At 43.6% G+C, this 16,038-nt stretch overlaps 1 protein-coding gene across 1 annotated transcript; it reads left to right on the top strand.

Annotated features, from left to right (window-relative positions):
* Window positions 1-7,951: 7,951 nt before the first annotated feature.
* On the top strand, window positions 7,952-12,546 carry gorab (golgin, rab6-interacting). Its single transcript, XM_084163167.1, has 5 exons — window positions 7,952-8,157; window positions 9,578-9,911; window positions 10,181-10,282; window positions 10,409-10,549; window positions 11,120-12,546. Exons 1-5 carry the CDS (start codon window positions 8,103-8,105, stop codon window positions 11,556-11,558), a joined length of 1,071 nt encoding a protein of 356 aa, XP_084019293.1. The 5' UTR covers window positions 7,952-8,102; the 3' UTR covers window positions 11,559-12,546.
* The last annotated feature ends 3,492 nt before the right edge of the window (window positions 12,547-16,038 follow it).

Genomic DNA, 16,038 nt, shown 5'->3' with positions numbered 1-16,038 from the left:
ACTCTCCGAGATGTGTCCCCTCAGATTGCTGTTTATTTTTCAGGCCGTTTCCTGTTTGACTAAAAGCAAAAGCTGTGCGTCTTTATGGATGGCAGTGAGGAAAAGCGCGACACATGCACTTGTTGCATGGCTATGCATTCAACCCCCCTTAACCCTATTAGTCAAACTCCTATTTTATTTCATTAAACCTGATTGATTGTGATGATAATGCAGACTCCCATTTGACATACAAATTAATTATCAAACTTTTCAACACTATAACTGAACACTGACTATAACATGTGGCTCGGTTGGAAGAGCATAACACTTGCAATGCCAGGGCTGTGGGTTCAATTCCCATGGGGGACCAGTACGAAAATGTATGCATTCAATTCAATTTGCTTTATTGGCATGACGTAACAATATACATATTGCCAAAGCGTACTTAGGAGATTAAGTGATACATTTACAATATTAACATAATTAAAATAATAATAAGCAATATTGTCAATAGGACAATCAGTAACAAAACATTTTAATATCTGTTTATTTCTCTCCATTATTTTGTGTGGGTCTATAATGTACTCCATATCAAACTCAATGTTTATTTCATTCACCCATTCTTCTTTTTCTGACTAAGCTGTCTCATATTTCATGAGAGTACATCATATATCAGAGAAAAAAATGTTATGTCTCTACTTTGATCTGCAGCAAAACATTTGGTTCAATGTGACTTCTGACAAACTGTAGAAGTGTTACTGGATTACTTCCCTTTTTTCTCATTCTGTATATTACTGTCAATTTGTTCCGTTTATCGGGCTGCAAGAAATCATGCTGTCAGTAGCTCCTTTGTTGGAACATCTGCACTACAGTAGAAATTAATCCTGGCTATGAATGAGGGGGATTAAAGGTGATGTTAAATTAAATTGTTATTTTTTTAATGACTGTCCCAGATGTCCTTTCCATCCTGTAACATGTTGTTATGGACCTTATGGACATAGACTGTATTTATTCATTACATTCAGCCTTCAGAGAGGTTCTGTTCTAAAGACATAAATAAACAGACTTCAAATGTATGCTTATTCGCTGTATATAAAAAGGGAGTGCACAAATGTACACGCAAGTAGGCCCACACAGAGAACTTTCTCCTAGGCTTGCACACACACACACACCTCTACCCGTACACACGTGGGCGGCAGGCTTGTCCTCTGACACTTTGAACCTTTGAACCCTGCACAGTCATCAACAAAACTCATCAACCTCCCCCAAAACATCTCACCCCTAAGTAGGGAGGTGACTTCCCCCACCTATAACCCTTGTGTGTCCCTGAAGGTCTTCGTTATAATGAGGTCCCCCTCATACACTCCAGCAATCAGAGAACCAAGGCTGTGGCCGCCCTATCAGGCTCCGCCCGATCTTGCATTGCCCTGACACAAGCAGCCAACACACTGTAAATGACCAGCAGCAGGTTTGTCCTAACCCTTTATTACAATTTGCAACAGGCATACACCTCCAGCACAGAAGCAGAGAAAATGTCTAACTGGCCTCTTGGGGAGACCCTATATATTCTTATCAGACAGCACTAAATATTCTCTAAACACCCGCCTGACTAAATGTTCTCTAAACACCAGCCTGGCTAAATGTTCTCTAAACACCAGCCCGACTAAATATTCTCTAAACATCAGCCTAACTAAATGTTCTATAAACACCAGCCTGGCTAAATGTTCTCTAAACACCAGCCCAACTAAATATTCTCTAAACACCCGCCTGACTAAATGTTCTCTAAACACCAGCCTGACTAAATGTTCTCTAAACACCAGCCTGACTAAATGTTCTCTAAATATCAGCCTGACTAAATGTTCTCTAAACACCAGCCTTAGAGGTTTGTAGGAAGTCCTTCAGTAGCTCTGGCGTCAATCACTCTCAACAGATATGAAAACAATCCATAGCATTCAGTATCAAGTCTAGTGACCATCAACCCGCACACCAAGTCTAGTGACCATCAACCCGCACACCAAGTCTAGTGACCATCAACCCGCACACCCACAGTTGTGTCAAGTTGCTGGATGTCCTTTGGGTGGTGGACCATTCTTGATACACACGGGAAAATGTTGAGAGTGAAAAACCCAGCAGCATTGCAGCAACAGAGTTTATTCTGTAGTACACAGTTATGCTGGATAGCGTCAACAGTCCAGTGTGCAAAACAGGCACACTGGAACAAATACAGGCACACAGGGAAAATATATCCCGGCAATACAAAGTACAGGTAACTCCACCGAGCTACACTCATCTCACATGAAACAATCACCTACAAGGACAAGGGGGCAGAGGGAACACTTATACATGTACTAATTAGGGGAATATGAACCAGGTGTGTGTAATTGACAAGACAAGACAAATGGAATGATGAGATATGGAGCGGCAGTGGCTAGAAGGCCAGTGACGATGAACGCCGAAGCCTGCCCGAACAAGGAGGGGAGGCAGCTTCGGAGGAAGTTGTGACACCACCCTTTGCCTTGATGACAGCTTTGCACACTCTTGGCATTCTCTCAACCAGCTTCACCTGGCATGCTTTTCCAACCATCTTGAAGGAGTTCTCACATATGCTGAGAACTTGTTGGCTGCTTTTCCTTCACTCTGCTGTCCGACTCAACCCAAACCATCTCAATTGGGTTGAGGTCGGGGGATTGTGGAGGCCAGGTCATCTGATGCAGCACTCCATCACTCTCCTTCTTGGTAAAATAGCCCTTACACAGCCTGGAGGTGTGTTGGGTCATTGTCCTGTTGAAAAACGAATTATAGTCCCACTAAGCCCAAACCAGATGGGATGGCGTATCACTGCAGAATGCTGTGGTAGCCATGCTGGTTAAGTGTGCCTTGAATTCTAAATAAATCACAGACAGTGTCACCAGCAAAGCACCCCCACACCATAACACCTCCTCCTCCATGCTTTACGGTGGGAACTACACATGAGGAGATCATCCGTTCACCCACACCGCGTCTCACAAAGACACAGTGGTTGGAACCAAAAATCTCAAATTTGGACTCCAGACCAAAGGACAAATTTCCACCGGTCTAATGTCCATTGCTCGGGTTTCTTGGTCCAAGCAGGTCTCTTCTTATTATTGGTGTCTTTTAGTGGTGGTTTCTTTGCAGTAATTCGACCATGAAGGCCTGATTCACACAGTCCCCTCTGAACAGTTGATGTTGAGATTTGTCTGTGACTTGAACTCTGTGAATCATTTATCTGGGTCTTCCATTCCTGTGGCGGTCCTCATGAGAGCCAGTTTCATCATAACGCTTGATGGTTTTTGCGACTGCACTTGAAGAAACTTTCAAAGTTCTTGAAATTGTCCGTATTGACTGACCTTCATGTCTTAAAGTAATGATGGACTGTCGTTTCTCTTTGCTTATTTGAGCTGTTCTTGCCATAATATGGACTTGGTCTTTTACCAAATAGGGCTATCTTCTGTATACCCCCCCCTACATTTACATTTACATTTACGTCATTTAGCAGACGCTCTTATCCAGAGCGACTTACAAATTGGTGCATTCACCTTATAGCCAGTGGGATAACCACTTTACAATTAAAACATTTTTTTATTTAAAAACATGTGGGGGGGGGGGGGGGGGGGGGGGGGGGGGTAGAAGGATTACTTATCCTATCCCAGGTGTTCCTTAAAGAGGTGGGGTTTCAAATGTCTCCGGAAGGTGGTGAGTGACTCCGCTGTCCTGGCGTCGTGAGGTAGCTTGTTCCACCATTGGGGTGCCAGAGCAGCGAACAGTTTTGACTGGGCTGAGCGGGAACTGTGCTTCAGCAGAGGTAGGGGAGCCAGCAGGCCAGAGGTGGATGAACGCAATGCCCTCGTTTGGGTGTAGGGACTGATCAGAGCCTGAAGGTACGGAGGTGCCGTTCCCCTCACAGCTCCGTAGGCAAGCACCATGGTCTTGTAGCAGATGCGAGCTTCAACTGGAAGCCAGTGTAGTGTGCGGAGGAGCGGGGTGACGTGAGAGAACTTGGGAAGGTTGAACACCAGACGGGCTGCGGCATTCTGGATGAGTTGTAGGGGTTTAATGGCACAGGCAGGGAGCCCAGCCAACAGCAAGTTGCAGTAATCCAGACGGGAGATGACAAGTGCCTGGATTAGGACCTGTGCCACTTCCTGTGTAAGGCAGGGTCGTACTCTCCGAATGTTGTAGAGCATGAACCTACAGGATCGGGTCACCGCCTAGATGTTAGCTAAACCTGGCCCGGGTATCCTGGATGGATATTGACCTCATTCCGTCAGTAGAGGATGCCTGGTTGTTCTTTAAAAGTGCTTTCCTCTCAATCTTAAATAAGCATGCCCCATTCAAAAAATTCAGAACTAAGAACAGATATAGCCCCTGGTTCTCCTCAGACTTGACTGCCCTTGACCAGCACAAAAACATCCTGTGGCATACTGCATTAGCAGCGAACAGCCCCCGCGATATGCAACTTTTCAGGGAAGTCAGGAACCAATATACACAATCAGTTAGGAAAGCAAAGGCTATCGGGTCACGCCAAGGCTCTTCGCACTCTGGGAGGAGGACACAACGGAGTTGTCAACCGTGATGGCGAGATCATGGAACGGGCAGTCCTTCCCCGGGAAGAAGAGCAACTCCGTCTTGCCAAGGTTCAGCTTGAGGTGGTGATCCGTCATCCATACTGATATGTCTGCCAGACATGCAGAGATGCGATTCACCACCTGGTTATCAGAAGGGGGAAAGGAGAAGATTAGTTGTGTGTCGTCTGCGTAGCAATGATAGGAGAGGCCATGTGAGGATATGACAGAGCCAAGTGACTTGGTGTATAGCGAGAATAGGAGAGGGCCTAGAACTGAGCCCTGGGGGACACCAGTGGTGAGAGCACGTGGTGCGGAGACAGCTTCTCGCCACGCCACTTGGTAGGAGCGACCGGTCAGGTAGGACGCAATCCAAGAGTGAGCCGCGCCGGAGATGCCCAGCTCGGAAAGGGTGGAGAGGAGGATCTGATGGTTCACAGTATCAAAGGCAGCAGACAGGTCTAGAAGGACAAGAGCAGAGGAGAGAGAGTTAGCTTTAGCAGTGCGGAGAGCCTCTGTGACACAGAGAAGAGCAGTCTCAGTTGAATGACCAGTCTTGAAACCTGACTGGTTTGGATCAAGAAGGTCATTCTGAGAGAGATAGCAAGAGAGTTGGCTAAAGACGGCATGCTCAATAGTTTTGGAGAGAAAAGAAAGAAGGGATACTGGTCTGTAGTTGTTGACATCAGAGGGATCGAGTGTTGTTTTTTGAGAAGGGGTGCAACTCTCGCTCTCTTGAAGACGGAAGGGACATAGCCAGCGGTGAAGGATGAGTTGATCAGCGAGGTGAGGTAAGGGAGAAGGTCACCGGAGATGGTCTGGAGAAGAGAGGAGGGGATAGGGTCAAGCGGGCAGGTTGTTGGGCGGCCGGCCGTCACAAGTCGCAAGATTTTATCTGGAGAGAGAGGGGAGAAAGAAGTCAAAGCATAGGGTAGGGCAGTGTGAGCAGGACCAGCAGTGTCATTTGACTTAACAAACGAGGATCGGATGTCGTCAACCTTCTTTTCAAAATGGTTGACGAAGTCATCCACAGAGAGGGAGGAGGGGGGAGGGGGAGGAGGATTCAGCAGGGAGGAGAAGGTGGCAAAGAGCTTCCTAGGGTTAGAGGCAGATGCTTGGAATTTAGAGTGGTAGAAAGTGGCCTTAGCAGCAGAAACAGATGAAGAAAATGTAGAGAGGAGGGAGTGAAAAGATGCCAGGTCAGCAGGGAGTCTAGTTTTCCTCCATTTCTGCTCGGCTGCCCGGAGCCCTGTTCTGTGAGCTCGCAATGAGTCATCAAGCCACGGAGCTGGAGGGGAGGACCGAGCCTCCCGGGAGGAAAGGGGACATAGAGAGTCAAAGGATGCAGAAAGGGAGGAGAGGAGGGTTGATGAGGCAGAATCAGGAGATTGGAGGGAGAAGGATTGAGCAGAGGGAAGAGAAGATAGGATGGAAGAGGAGAGAGTAGCGGGAGATAGAGAGCGAAGGTTGCGACGGCGCATTACCATCTGAGTAGGGGCAGAATGAGTAGTGTTGGAGGAGAGCGAGAGAGAAAAGGATACAAAGTAGTGGTCGGAGACATGGAGGGGAGTTGCAGTGAGATTAGTAGAAGAACAGCATCTAGTAAAGATGAGGTCAAGCGTATTGCCTGCCTTGTGAGTAGGGGGGGGGACGGTGAGAGGGTGAGGTCAAAAGAGGAGAGGAGTGGAAAGAAGGAGGCAGAGAGAAATTAGTCAAAGGTAGACGTAGGGAAGTTGAAGTCCCCCAGAACTGTGAGGGGTGAGCCATCCTCAGGAAAGGAACTTATCAAGGCGTCAAGCTCATTGATGAACTCTCCAAGGGAACCTGGAGGGCGATAGATGACAAGGATATTAAGCTTAAATGGGCTAGTGACTGTGACAGCATGGAATTCAAATGAGGAGATAGACAGATGGGTCAGGGGAAAAATAGAGAATGTCCATTTGGGAGAGATGAGGATTCCTGTGCCACTACCCCGCTGACCAGATGCTCTCGGGGTATGCTAGAACACATGGTCAGATGAGGAGAGAGCAGTAGGAGTAGCAGTGTTTTCAGTGGTAATCCATGTTTCCGTCAGCGCCAAGAAGTCGAGGGACTGGAGGGTAGCATAGGCTGAGATGAACTCTGCCTTGTTGGCAGCAGAACGGCAGTTCCAGAGGCTGCCTGAGACCTGGAACTCCACATGGGTGGTGCGTGCAGGGACCACCAGGTTAGAGAGGCAGCAGCCACGCGGTGTGAGGCGTTTGTAAAGCCTAGAGTGTCCCGGATTTACATTTACTATGTTACGTCTAGTCTATGTGACCAGGTTGAGAATATTGGCCAGTTGGAAACTACAACTCCCTAAAATATAGCAAAGTTCAGGCTGGATCTGATTTATCTCTAGAGAAACTGTGCAATGTGAGCATTGAACTCACAGAAAACCCCCGAACGAAATGGAATTCAAATAATTGAACCGATGTTAGTCAATTAGTGGTTTAAAAACCGAAAAATAACAGAAATGTTGGTTAATCGCTCAGCACTATCCGACATCAAACTTGTCATTATGAAAAAGTATAAACGCAAAATGACAGACTGTGCAGGACATCAGCAGCCAGTTGCTCCAATTAGCATACTTTCTCTATTTTAACACCAATAAACCTATCCCCTTAAAAATGAATTCAGCAAACGTCAATCTAGCAAGCCAGACAACTAAAAGCAATTTTCTAAACAATGTTATGGTTCGTTGCTAGCCAGTTCAAATAATGAGGAGACTCCCCAGTGTATAGCAGACAACGTCTTAACTTTAGCTACTTTTTATTAATTATTACAGGAAAATAAACCCACAACAACATATTTATTTATAAAGTAATGGTGAGCTTACAGAAAATAGTTTAGTGCCACAGTGTGACGAAATAAAAGTAGGTAATTCTATAGGAGAATTTGCATCATCTTGTCACAGGAGGATTTGGTCTGGTTGCTGTGGCAGTTCGGTAACCACGACAACGGACGTTGAGACAGTAGCAGAAACGTTTTTAATGTCTGTGCATCAAGGAAACTAACAGTCGCAGCGACCGTCTACAGACATACCACCGGAGTATACATTAAATGTCATTTTGACCAGCGACACTTGTCGCATTCAAATCGTCTACAGACATGTAGTTAGACCAAGTATAAACTGGCCTTTAGATAAACTCTGGCTCTGAAGCATACTCGTATCCAAAGTATTTGCCAGTGTTTCTCTTTTTGCAATAGGTAACAAATTTCAGTTTAGTATTTGTGCGTGTTGTATAATTAGTCTAACAGCACACAAACCGGTGAATATTACATCATTTGAATTAATAAACTACAATTTGTATTAAAATCAAACAGGCGTTATTTTTAGTATCCCTTCACCGGTCCTTTTCGGGGTCTTTGACGTGGCATCAATAAACAAAGATGGCGGCTAAGTAGAAAGTTTTGCTGGATTGTTACTAACTTTTGGCATTTTAAGTTGACGGTTTCGCTAAATATTTAATAGCTAACAAATATCTCGTGTCGCTAAATTCCTAGGATATCAATCTTAAAATGGCTGGATGGTCAGGGTTTTCAGAAGAGGAGCTACGAAAGTTGCAGCAGAAAGGTAACTTCAAGGTAGCATAACGTTAGCCCTTGATAATCATGACTCTCAGTTCCATTACATTAAACGTAAGAGTCATTGGACAAAGGCATCTTCTGTAGGGGGGAGTTTTGTTAAGATCACCGAAACTCGGTCTGAAGATTAACATGCATCGCTTGTGGTACGGTTTTGGACGTATAAGGAAGGACCTTAGTGTCTTTCATATCAGCGAGAAATAATAATAAATAAATAAAATGTTAAATTGATACACACTTTAATAGGGTTAGTGTTCCCACACATGTTACAGCGCTTGTTTACTGAAGACAGAGGGACCACCTGTGCTAATTAGCTATCTAGCATGTGCCGAACACCTGTGTGTAACTGAAGGCCGCCAGAAACATGTTGTCACTGAAAAATACTGTTGGCTGCAACTGTGATAAAGCCGGTTAAAACAGGGTACAGTAAGTGTATATTCTAATGTGGCATGAACGTAAAAGGCTTTATGTTTCTAGAACCGTATCGCCATTGAGAAACGATTCACGTTTAGATGGAGTATCTGTCTGTTTTGGCTGCCAGAGCCAGTCTACCTCTGAAAATAACATAAGATCCTTGGACCTTAAGGAGTAACGGTAGGCTGCTTAAGAGTACATATTGGGCTTACGTAAGGTTAGCTCACGAAAACTCTAGGTGGCATTCTGTCTTCTCCCTACAGTTCTCTGCCATTAGCATCGCCCACGACTGGTTCATGTGAACTGCAATCCCAACGCTGTGTTTTAGAACCGTCAATAATCATCGCTTGTGATATGGCTTTCAAAACATATGACTCCTATCATTCATCAGCGAGAAAGAATCCTTAAAATAAAAAACATACACTTACTGTAGCAGTTACAGATCCATACAGCTATGGGTGCCTCCATGCAACGAAACTACACTTCTGATACACTTCCCGAGTTACGCTTACACACAGGTGTTCGTAGCACGCTAGATAGCTAATTAGCACAGGTGGTTGTCTCTTGTTTTCCGTCTGTTTTCTGTAAACAAGCGCTGTAACATTGAGATATGGCTATGTGGGAAAACTAACCCTATCAAGGTGTGTATCAATTTAGCCTTTTTTAAATTTATTTTTATTGTTGCTGAAATGAAAGATAAGGTCCTTATGTTTCCAAAACCTTAGCGCAATGACGCATGTGTATGTTCAGATTGACCGTCGACCGTCGGGGCGCTTAACAAAACTACCCGTACTGAAGACGCCTTCGTCCAATGACTCTTATGTGTAATGTGATGAAACAGATTTATGATCATGGGCTAGTATAACGTTAGCTGCTTAGCCAAGAGGATCTGTCGGCTTTCCACAGATATCCATTAATTTGTAAATTCAGTAGCTAGTTACGTCTGTGAAGTGTATCGATATCCAGTATCCCTGTTGTTTTACCTCATTCATCAGACCAGGCGGTGCCTGCGGCTTTAGGTCGTGGACGGAAACCAGCTCCTACTAACCGGAGTCGGCAGCAGTTGCAGCGAGAGAGAGCCCTCCAGTTAGCCGCTGAGCAAAAGAGTGGACCCGGCTCGCCTGTGCTACCACCCGAGCAGAAGCTAACCAAGCCTCTGCCGCAGCCCGCTAAGCCCCCGCCGCAGGCTGTCATTCAGCCCGTCGTTACCCCCACAAAGCCGGTGGAGGAACCCAGCGAAAAAGAGCCCCTTACCGTAAACCATGCTCCTGCACCAGCGGAGGACACACCGCCTATTGCCAAGGAGTTGGAAAAACAAGAGGTGGAATTGTTAGTAAGTCTTTATAATAAATTAGTTATAGAGCAATGTCTTATGATGATCTCACAGTTGCCTGTACATTGGTTTAGTTTGACATGCCAGTAATGTTGACACTCACAGGGTCCAAAAACCAAGAAGAGTGCAGTAATTTATTTTAAGAATACTTATCTTAGGCTAATTACGCCTGTCCTTTATTGTTTGTAGATCAAACACATAATCATGTCTGCTGATCGCCATTCTCTGTATTGTGTGTTAATGCTCGTCGTTGTTATTGTTGTAGTCGGGAGAAGACCCGCATAGAGCTGCTTCAGCAAGACCAAAAGATGATGGAAGAGAGGAATAAGCGCAAGAAAGCCCTCCTGACCAAGACCATTGCTGAGAAGTAAGGACAGGTCCCATAGTTCACATTATCAGTACCAGCTATTCTGATACACATTGTTTTATATGGACACTTGCTGTGGTTACACATGCAAAAATTCAACCAGCTGCCTGTTTTCTGTGTACACAGATCCAAACAGACCCAGGCAGAGACAGTGAAGCTGAAGAGGATCCAGAAAGATTTGCAGACTCTGGACAATATGGTGTCCAACGACATCTGCATTCTGAGAGGTGTGATAGAGCAGGCCAGCTGGGACTACAACACTGCAAGGTAAACACAACTTGGAGAACATGCTGAATCCTTGCCACGGAGATGGGATTCTGTTCAATCAGGTTGTATTTTCACTCAGGAGAGGTCATCCATGATAGTTGTCAATTTACTAATACCCATTATTCTTGTTGTATCACAAAAAAAAAAAAAAACACAGCAGTCTGTAGCTATACTGATATGGCAGTGAACATTTCCTTATTTCAAACTCTGGAAACACTGCTCCCTACAGGTTATTCAGCATACTCCTTCAATACATCCCAATACATTGAGAACAATGTCCCTAATGCCATAAACCGCTTTCAACACATGCAGTCCTTCCTCTCAGACATGAAAAAAGGAAGGTGATACATCCTACATTTGTGCTAAAAAAATTATACTGAGATAAAGGAATGAGTGGCCTGCACAAGGAATATTGCTGCTCCCCAGTGACTTTTTTCTGAACCCAAATCAACAACGTTTTGACTTCACAGAAGTCTTTGTCAGGTGAGCTATGCCATGTATTCCTTCCTTTGCTATAAAACAAAATCCTAATAACTCCTAATCCATCTGCCTGTCTTCTTTTCTGTTCAGGAAGCGCTATGAGAAGGCGGAGTCTGAGTATGTAACGGCCAAGCTGGACCTCCACAAGAAGACAGAGATAAAGGAGCAGCTGACGGAGCACCTGTGTGCCATCATCCAGCAGAACGAGCTCCGCAAGGCCCACAAGCTGGAGGAGCTGCTGCAGCAACTACACCTCCAGGCCACGGAGGAGGAACAGGAGGAGGAGAGGGAGGAGGAGAGGAAGAAGAGTGTCATGGAGAACCAGGGAGAGGCACATGTCCAGTCTCCCCCAGATACAGGGTCCACACCTGGGGTAGAGACTGAGACACAGGCAGGCAGTGCCATGCTCCAGCAGGACTACCCTGCAGTGACGGTGACCGAACCAAAGGGGAGCGATCAGGACTGTAAAACGGCCAACAGCCCCCTAGCGGGGCAGAGTGCGGCTGAGGCCCCGGCTTCTGCTTCCTGAGACTCGGGGAGGGGAGGTGTCAGCCCTTACTTTCACTGTTCAAGGTAACAGACTCTTACTGACTCAATGTCAGTCTGTCCGTTACCACATAGCCTCAGTATACTAACACTAATAATGTATGTCCAATACATCAGAGGATATTTCCTCTCTTTGCATAACAGTCCTGTGTACTGTATTTTTTAAAATTTTATTTCACCTTTATTTAACCAGGTAAGCCAGTATATGTATGAACATTCTACCGTTGGGGGAAATTCATTTAGATTTGTACTGCCTGAGAACTAGCTCACTGAGTCTTCATTGTGGAGCGAACAACATTAGTATTTTGTTACTGTTTGTCGAGGGTGGTTTGTCTGTGTGCTGGTGTCTAAAATGCTTCAAGCTCTTCTTTTGCACAACATTTACATCAGAAGTGGATGCTCTCTCTGTGTCATGCCTAGCCAAGCATATGTAGAATTGAAAGCATAGCTGTTTTTAAAATTGGCCTGCGTTGTCTTTATGGTGCAGCTGAAAGGAGGTGGTTAACAGTAAAACCCTGAATGATCCTCTGTGCAGATCCAGGCTACAGATCAATACAAGATACTTGTGTTCACTAAAGCAGCACTGTGACAGATCTATTCTGACTGTATGTTGTAGATCAACATATTATCTGGGAGGGTTTGCTATCGAAGGGCTGGTATTTCCCAAAACCCAACTCTGTCTGTCTCAGGCTTATTAAAGACTTGCAGATCTCCAGCAGGCTTCCTAAGGAATGGTAAGGTGATATCTCATAATGTATGTATGCTCTGAGAGGAAACTGCTCAGCGGCATGTTACTGCTTTACTGTTATGGCTTTAGAAGAGCTTGTTTTCAGTGGCACTCTATGGAACAAATGTGTCTACAGCAATATAACATGTATCTGATATGAGTGTGCTGCAGCTGGTTTTGTGCGTAAAAACAAGCTTTATGGCCCTGTGTGTGCCGGGGGGAACCAAATTATTAATTGTGTGTTAAAAAAAAAAAATATTATCCTTAACATTAATTCTATGTGAATTTGTTTAAATCCAACATATCTGTTGTTTTGTATTGAAATGGGCTTATTTAAAGTAGGTGGATATGTAAACATGTATTATTTTACAATATGTGGTTAGTATTTGGGTATGTATTTTATTTTTATATATATATATTCTGAACCTGAATGCAACTGCACAAAACCTGTTAATTGTAACACTTCTATGCTGTTCATGTCATCTTGGTTGGTTAAATTAGTATGAATAAAGTATTATAATTAAATTAATACTAAACTTGTATTTCTTATTTCTGATTTGCTTTGTTTTTGTCATCTTCATTATAAGAAATTAGTATTTTGAATGATCTGTTTCAATCTGTCTTTCTAACTGCTGTAAGGTGTCGGAGTGAAACGGATTCCTTATTGGAGCTTGTGGTGCCGGAGTGGAATTTAGTGAGAATAGTTTCGAACTCCCATCGCTTTTTCAAGTCATTTTAAGTGCAGTAAGTGTTCTGTAAACCGCTCTGAGATTTTACAGCGCTTTGGTCACATCTGGCCGTCTGAAAGGGAGACCATAAACCCAGCTCTTTTAATTAGTTAGCGAGTAGTGAGTGACCACTGAATGTCCCCGCCACCTCACAGGTCAACGCTTTAATGCGTTTGATATCCTGCCTGAAATGATATTTTACTCATTTGTTTTAATAATAAGAATGTGTTATTTATTGATGGATGTTTAAAGGCTACCTGTATTTGCGTGTATGCCATTGCCTATTGTCTAATAGTGCATGTATGCCTCCTCAGAAAATAGTATAGCGGCTGTTCTTCTATGGGATAAATCATAAAGAAAAATCATAGAGCTGACTTGTACTAATTTAGCTCTATAGAAGCCGGCATAATTCAGTAGGGTATGTTCTCAACTCTTATGGAATCTAAAGGCTATAAGGTAGAAGTATACAAAAACACGACTTGGAATTGACTATTAGCCGTTGGCTTTGGTGAAGCGGTAAAGCCCAACGACTTCAGAAAGCGGCGGACTTCTAGAGCACTGTGTGATTTATGTGACGCTGGAGTCCCTAGACAGGTCGAGAAGGGCCGTGTAACCCGAGAACCAACCACAGAGAAGCTGTGAGATCAACTGTTACTGAAAATCTCCTCCATCTGGCCCGTCGGCGTTATTGAATTTTGAGCTTGACACTTTGGGCTATGGAAAATTAATTGTATTTGCATAAATCGTGAATAATTAAGGCTTAGGCCCAATAGCCCAACTGTTTTAATTAATGTATATGCTATATTATTTCGTTGTCCACCAACAATTCCTGGTGCACTTTTATTTTCAAGATATATAGGAAAAAGTACACTTTTAATTTCAAGTTAGGCCTATCAAGAAAAAGTACACAGACATTAAACAACTGATAGGCTATTTGTTAATTATTTGTGAGTTAGTTCATGGTCGAGAGTTCAATTATAACTGCACTGCATAGTTTGCTTATGGCGGTAAAAAAAAACATGTTTGTCTAAAGGCTGTAATATAATAGCCTATCTGTGGGATTCTTCGATCAAGTTATTTATCAAGGTATTTCTAAATTATAGACCTATTTGTTAGCCACAGCCATATCGAAATCGATTTAGATATGTAATACAGCTATAGATATATGGAACTGTGTGAAACATATGCCTACCTTGAATTAGAATTTCAGAGAGAGAGAAAATACCGTTTTTGCTATAAATTTTTATGTTGATAATGTGGGTTTAATAATTCGTGGGCAAATATACATGGGATCAGTGTAATAAGCATTTAGGCTAGGCCTAGCCTACTCATGTTAGGATATTTGAATAGACACATTTGGAATCAGACATAATCATTTTCTCTTTAAAGTGTATGACATGCAATGATTAATTTAGAAACCGCTAGACCTATATATAGGTTATTGAACGAAAGTGAATATGATTTCATATTGTATATGATTTAATTTAGCCTACTTTGAATTTTCGTTGCTTAAAAAGAAATGTAGGCCTGTGTTTGAATAATTGTGTAAATGTGCATCGAAATTGATTAAAATTGTTCTGAGAAACACTGAAGGTAACTAGGCCGGCAATATGCATTGCCATTGACTTTAAGGATACTTGCAGTTTGGTCAACCAACCAGCGCTTATTCAATTCCTCCAATGAAAACACACACTTTTTATGTTTTTCTATTGTTGCTGATTCAGTAGTGTATTAGCTGAAAGATTGCCTTGCCCTTGGCTGAATGACTTGCACTCATCTTAGTCGGCAGCATGCGTCTCTGTCGGCCGGGCTGACTGGCTGGCTGCAGTGCTGTCCAGTGACCCTTAGTGCCTATTGGGGTAGCGCGTTGGCCCATGTCCACCTTTATTTCTCTAATTGGGAGTAAAATGGCCTCCTAGTTGACTCTCCATATCCTGGACGGGAAACCATGTGTTGCCCCCCCCCCCCCCCCCCTCGCGATCCCTGATTGCAACGACGAGGGAATTCTCATCTTGAGACCTGTTGAACTGCAAATCCCTCGCGCAGGCACCGAGTTCGGATTACAACATTAGAATACACAATTCACAATTGGCAGATGTTTTCAATAACAATATAATCAACATTGGCCATTTCTAATCGAGATCATCTAAATCATTTTAACGCGCATAAGCTGTTTAATTTTCACTGGTTCGAAGTATAACACTAGATCATTTACTGCAAGTGTTTCCGCTTGGATATAGTATTGATAACGGTAATGCCGATGCCTCATTGTGTGTGCAATTTCAGTCCCCCTCTTTGCCGTTTGGGCCATGCGACTCTGAAGGGACATGCGACACTGTCTCTCTCTCTCTCTCTCTCTCTCTCGTCTCTACCTCTATTGTTCCAACATTGAAAACGCTCTCGCGCTAATTGCAAACTGCCTGTGTGGTGTTCCGACATGAAAACCAATCTGCTCCCGATTAAACAACACGCCGAGTTTACAAAGCCATGCGCGTGTGAAATGTATTCACCCGCGCTGATTCTGATCATAAAGCCAACCGCTGCTGTTGCCCTATTCTGTAGGCAACGGTTTCAGGCGTCCCAAAGCGTGGACATATATTTTAGAGCATGCACTTCATGCCATTGCTCCATAAACCTAAAACATAAAACCCAATAGGCCTTGTTAAAGTAGGCCTACATTATTGCACATTATTTCAAAACGTTCGGTTATTATTTATACTGTATTCAGTTACTGTACTCATGTTATTGTCTAAAAAAACAGGTATTCCCCAACAATGAATTTTGTGTAGATTATTTCAACACCGTAATTGTGGTACACAATTCTTGCAGCTTGAAAAACTGAAGACTTCTTTCTTTCCAAAATGTTTTTCTGTGAAATGTCTGCTCCTCAGCACCCAGCTTGGACGATTCCCTGTAGCCTATCTTTACTTACTGTTACACAGCTTTCACAAATTATGTATCAAAATGATGTATGCCTATTACATTACGTTTCTCTTATGCCTGTAGCT

This window comes from Coregonus lavaretus (assembly GCF_964263955.1).
Source record: "Coregonus lavaretus genome assembly, chromosome: 6".
NCBI classification, from domain to species: Eukaryota; Metazoa; Chordata; class Actinopteri; order Salmoniformes; family Salmonidae; genus Coregonus; species Coregonus lavaretus.
Note: the sequence above shows the minus strand (reverse complement) of the source record. Positions and strands in the feature narration are given on the sequence as shown.

Bases quoted from the DNA above. Each gene is read 5' to 3' on its own strand.
- gorab (XM_084163167.1), top strand. From the start codon at position 8,103: ATGGCTGGATGGTCAGGGTTTTCAGAAGAGGAGCTACGAAAGTTGCAG. The intron at 8,158-9,577 runs GTAACTTCAAGG...CTCATTCATCAG, and splicing joins ACGAAAGTTGCAGCAGAAAG to ACCAGGCGGTGCCTGCGGCT. The intron at 9,912-10,180 runs GTTAGTAAGTCT...TTATTGTTGTAG, and splicing joins GAAAAACAAGAGGTGGAATT to TCGGGAGAAGACCCGCATAG.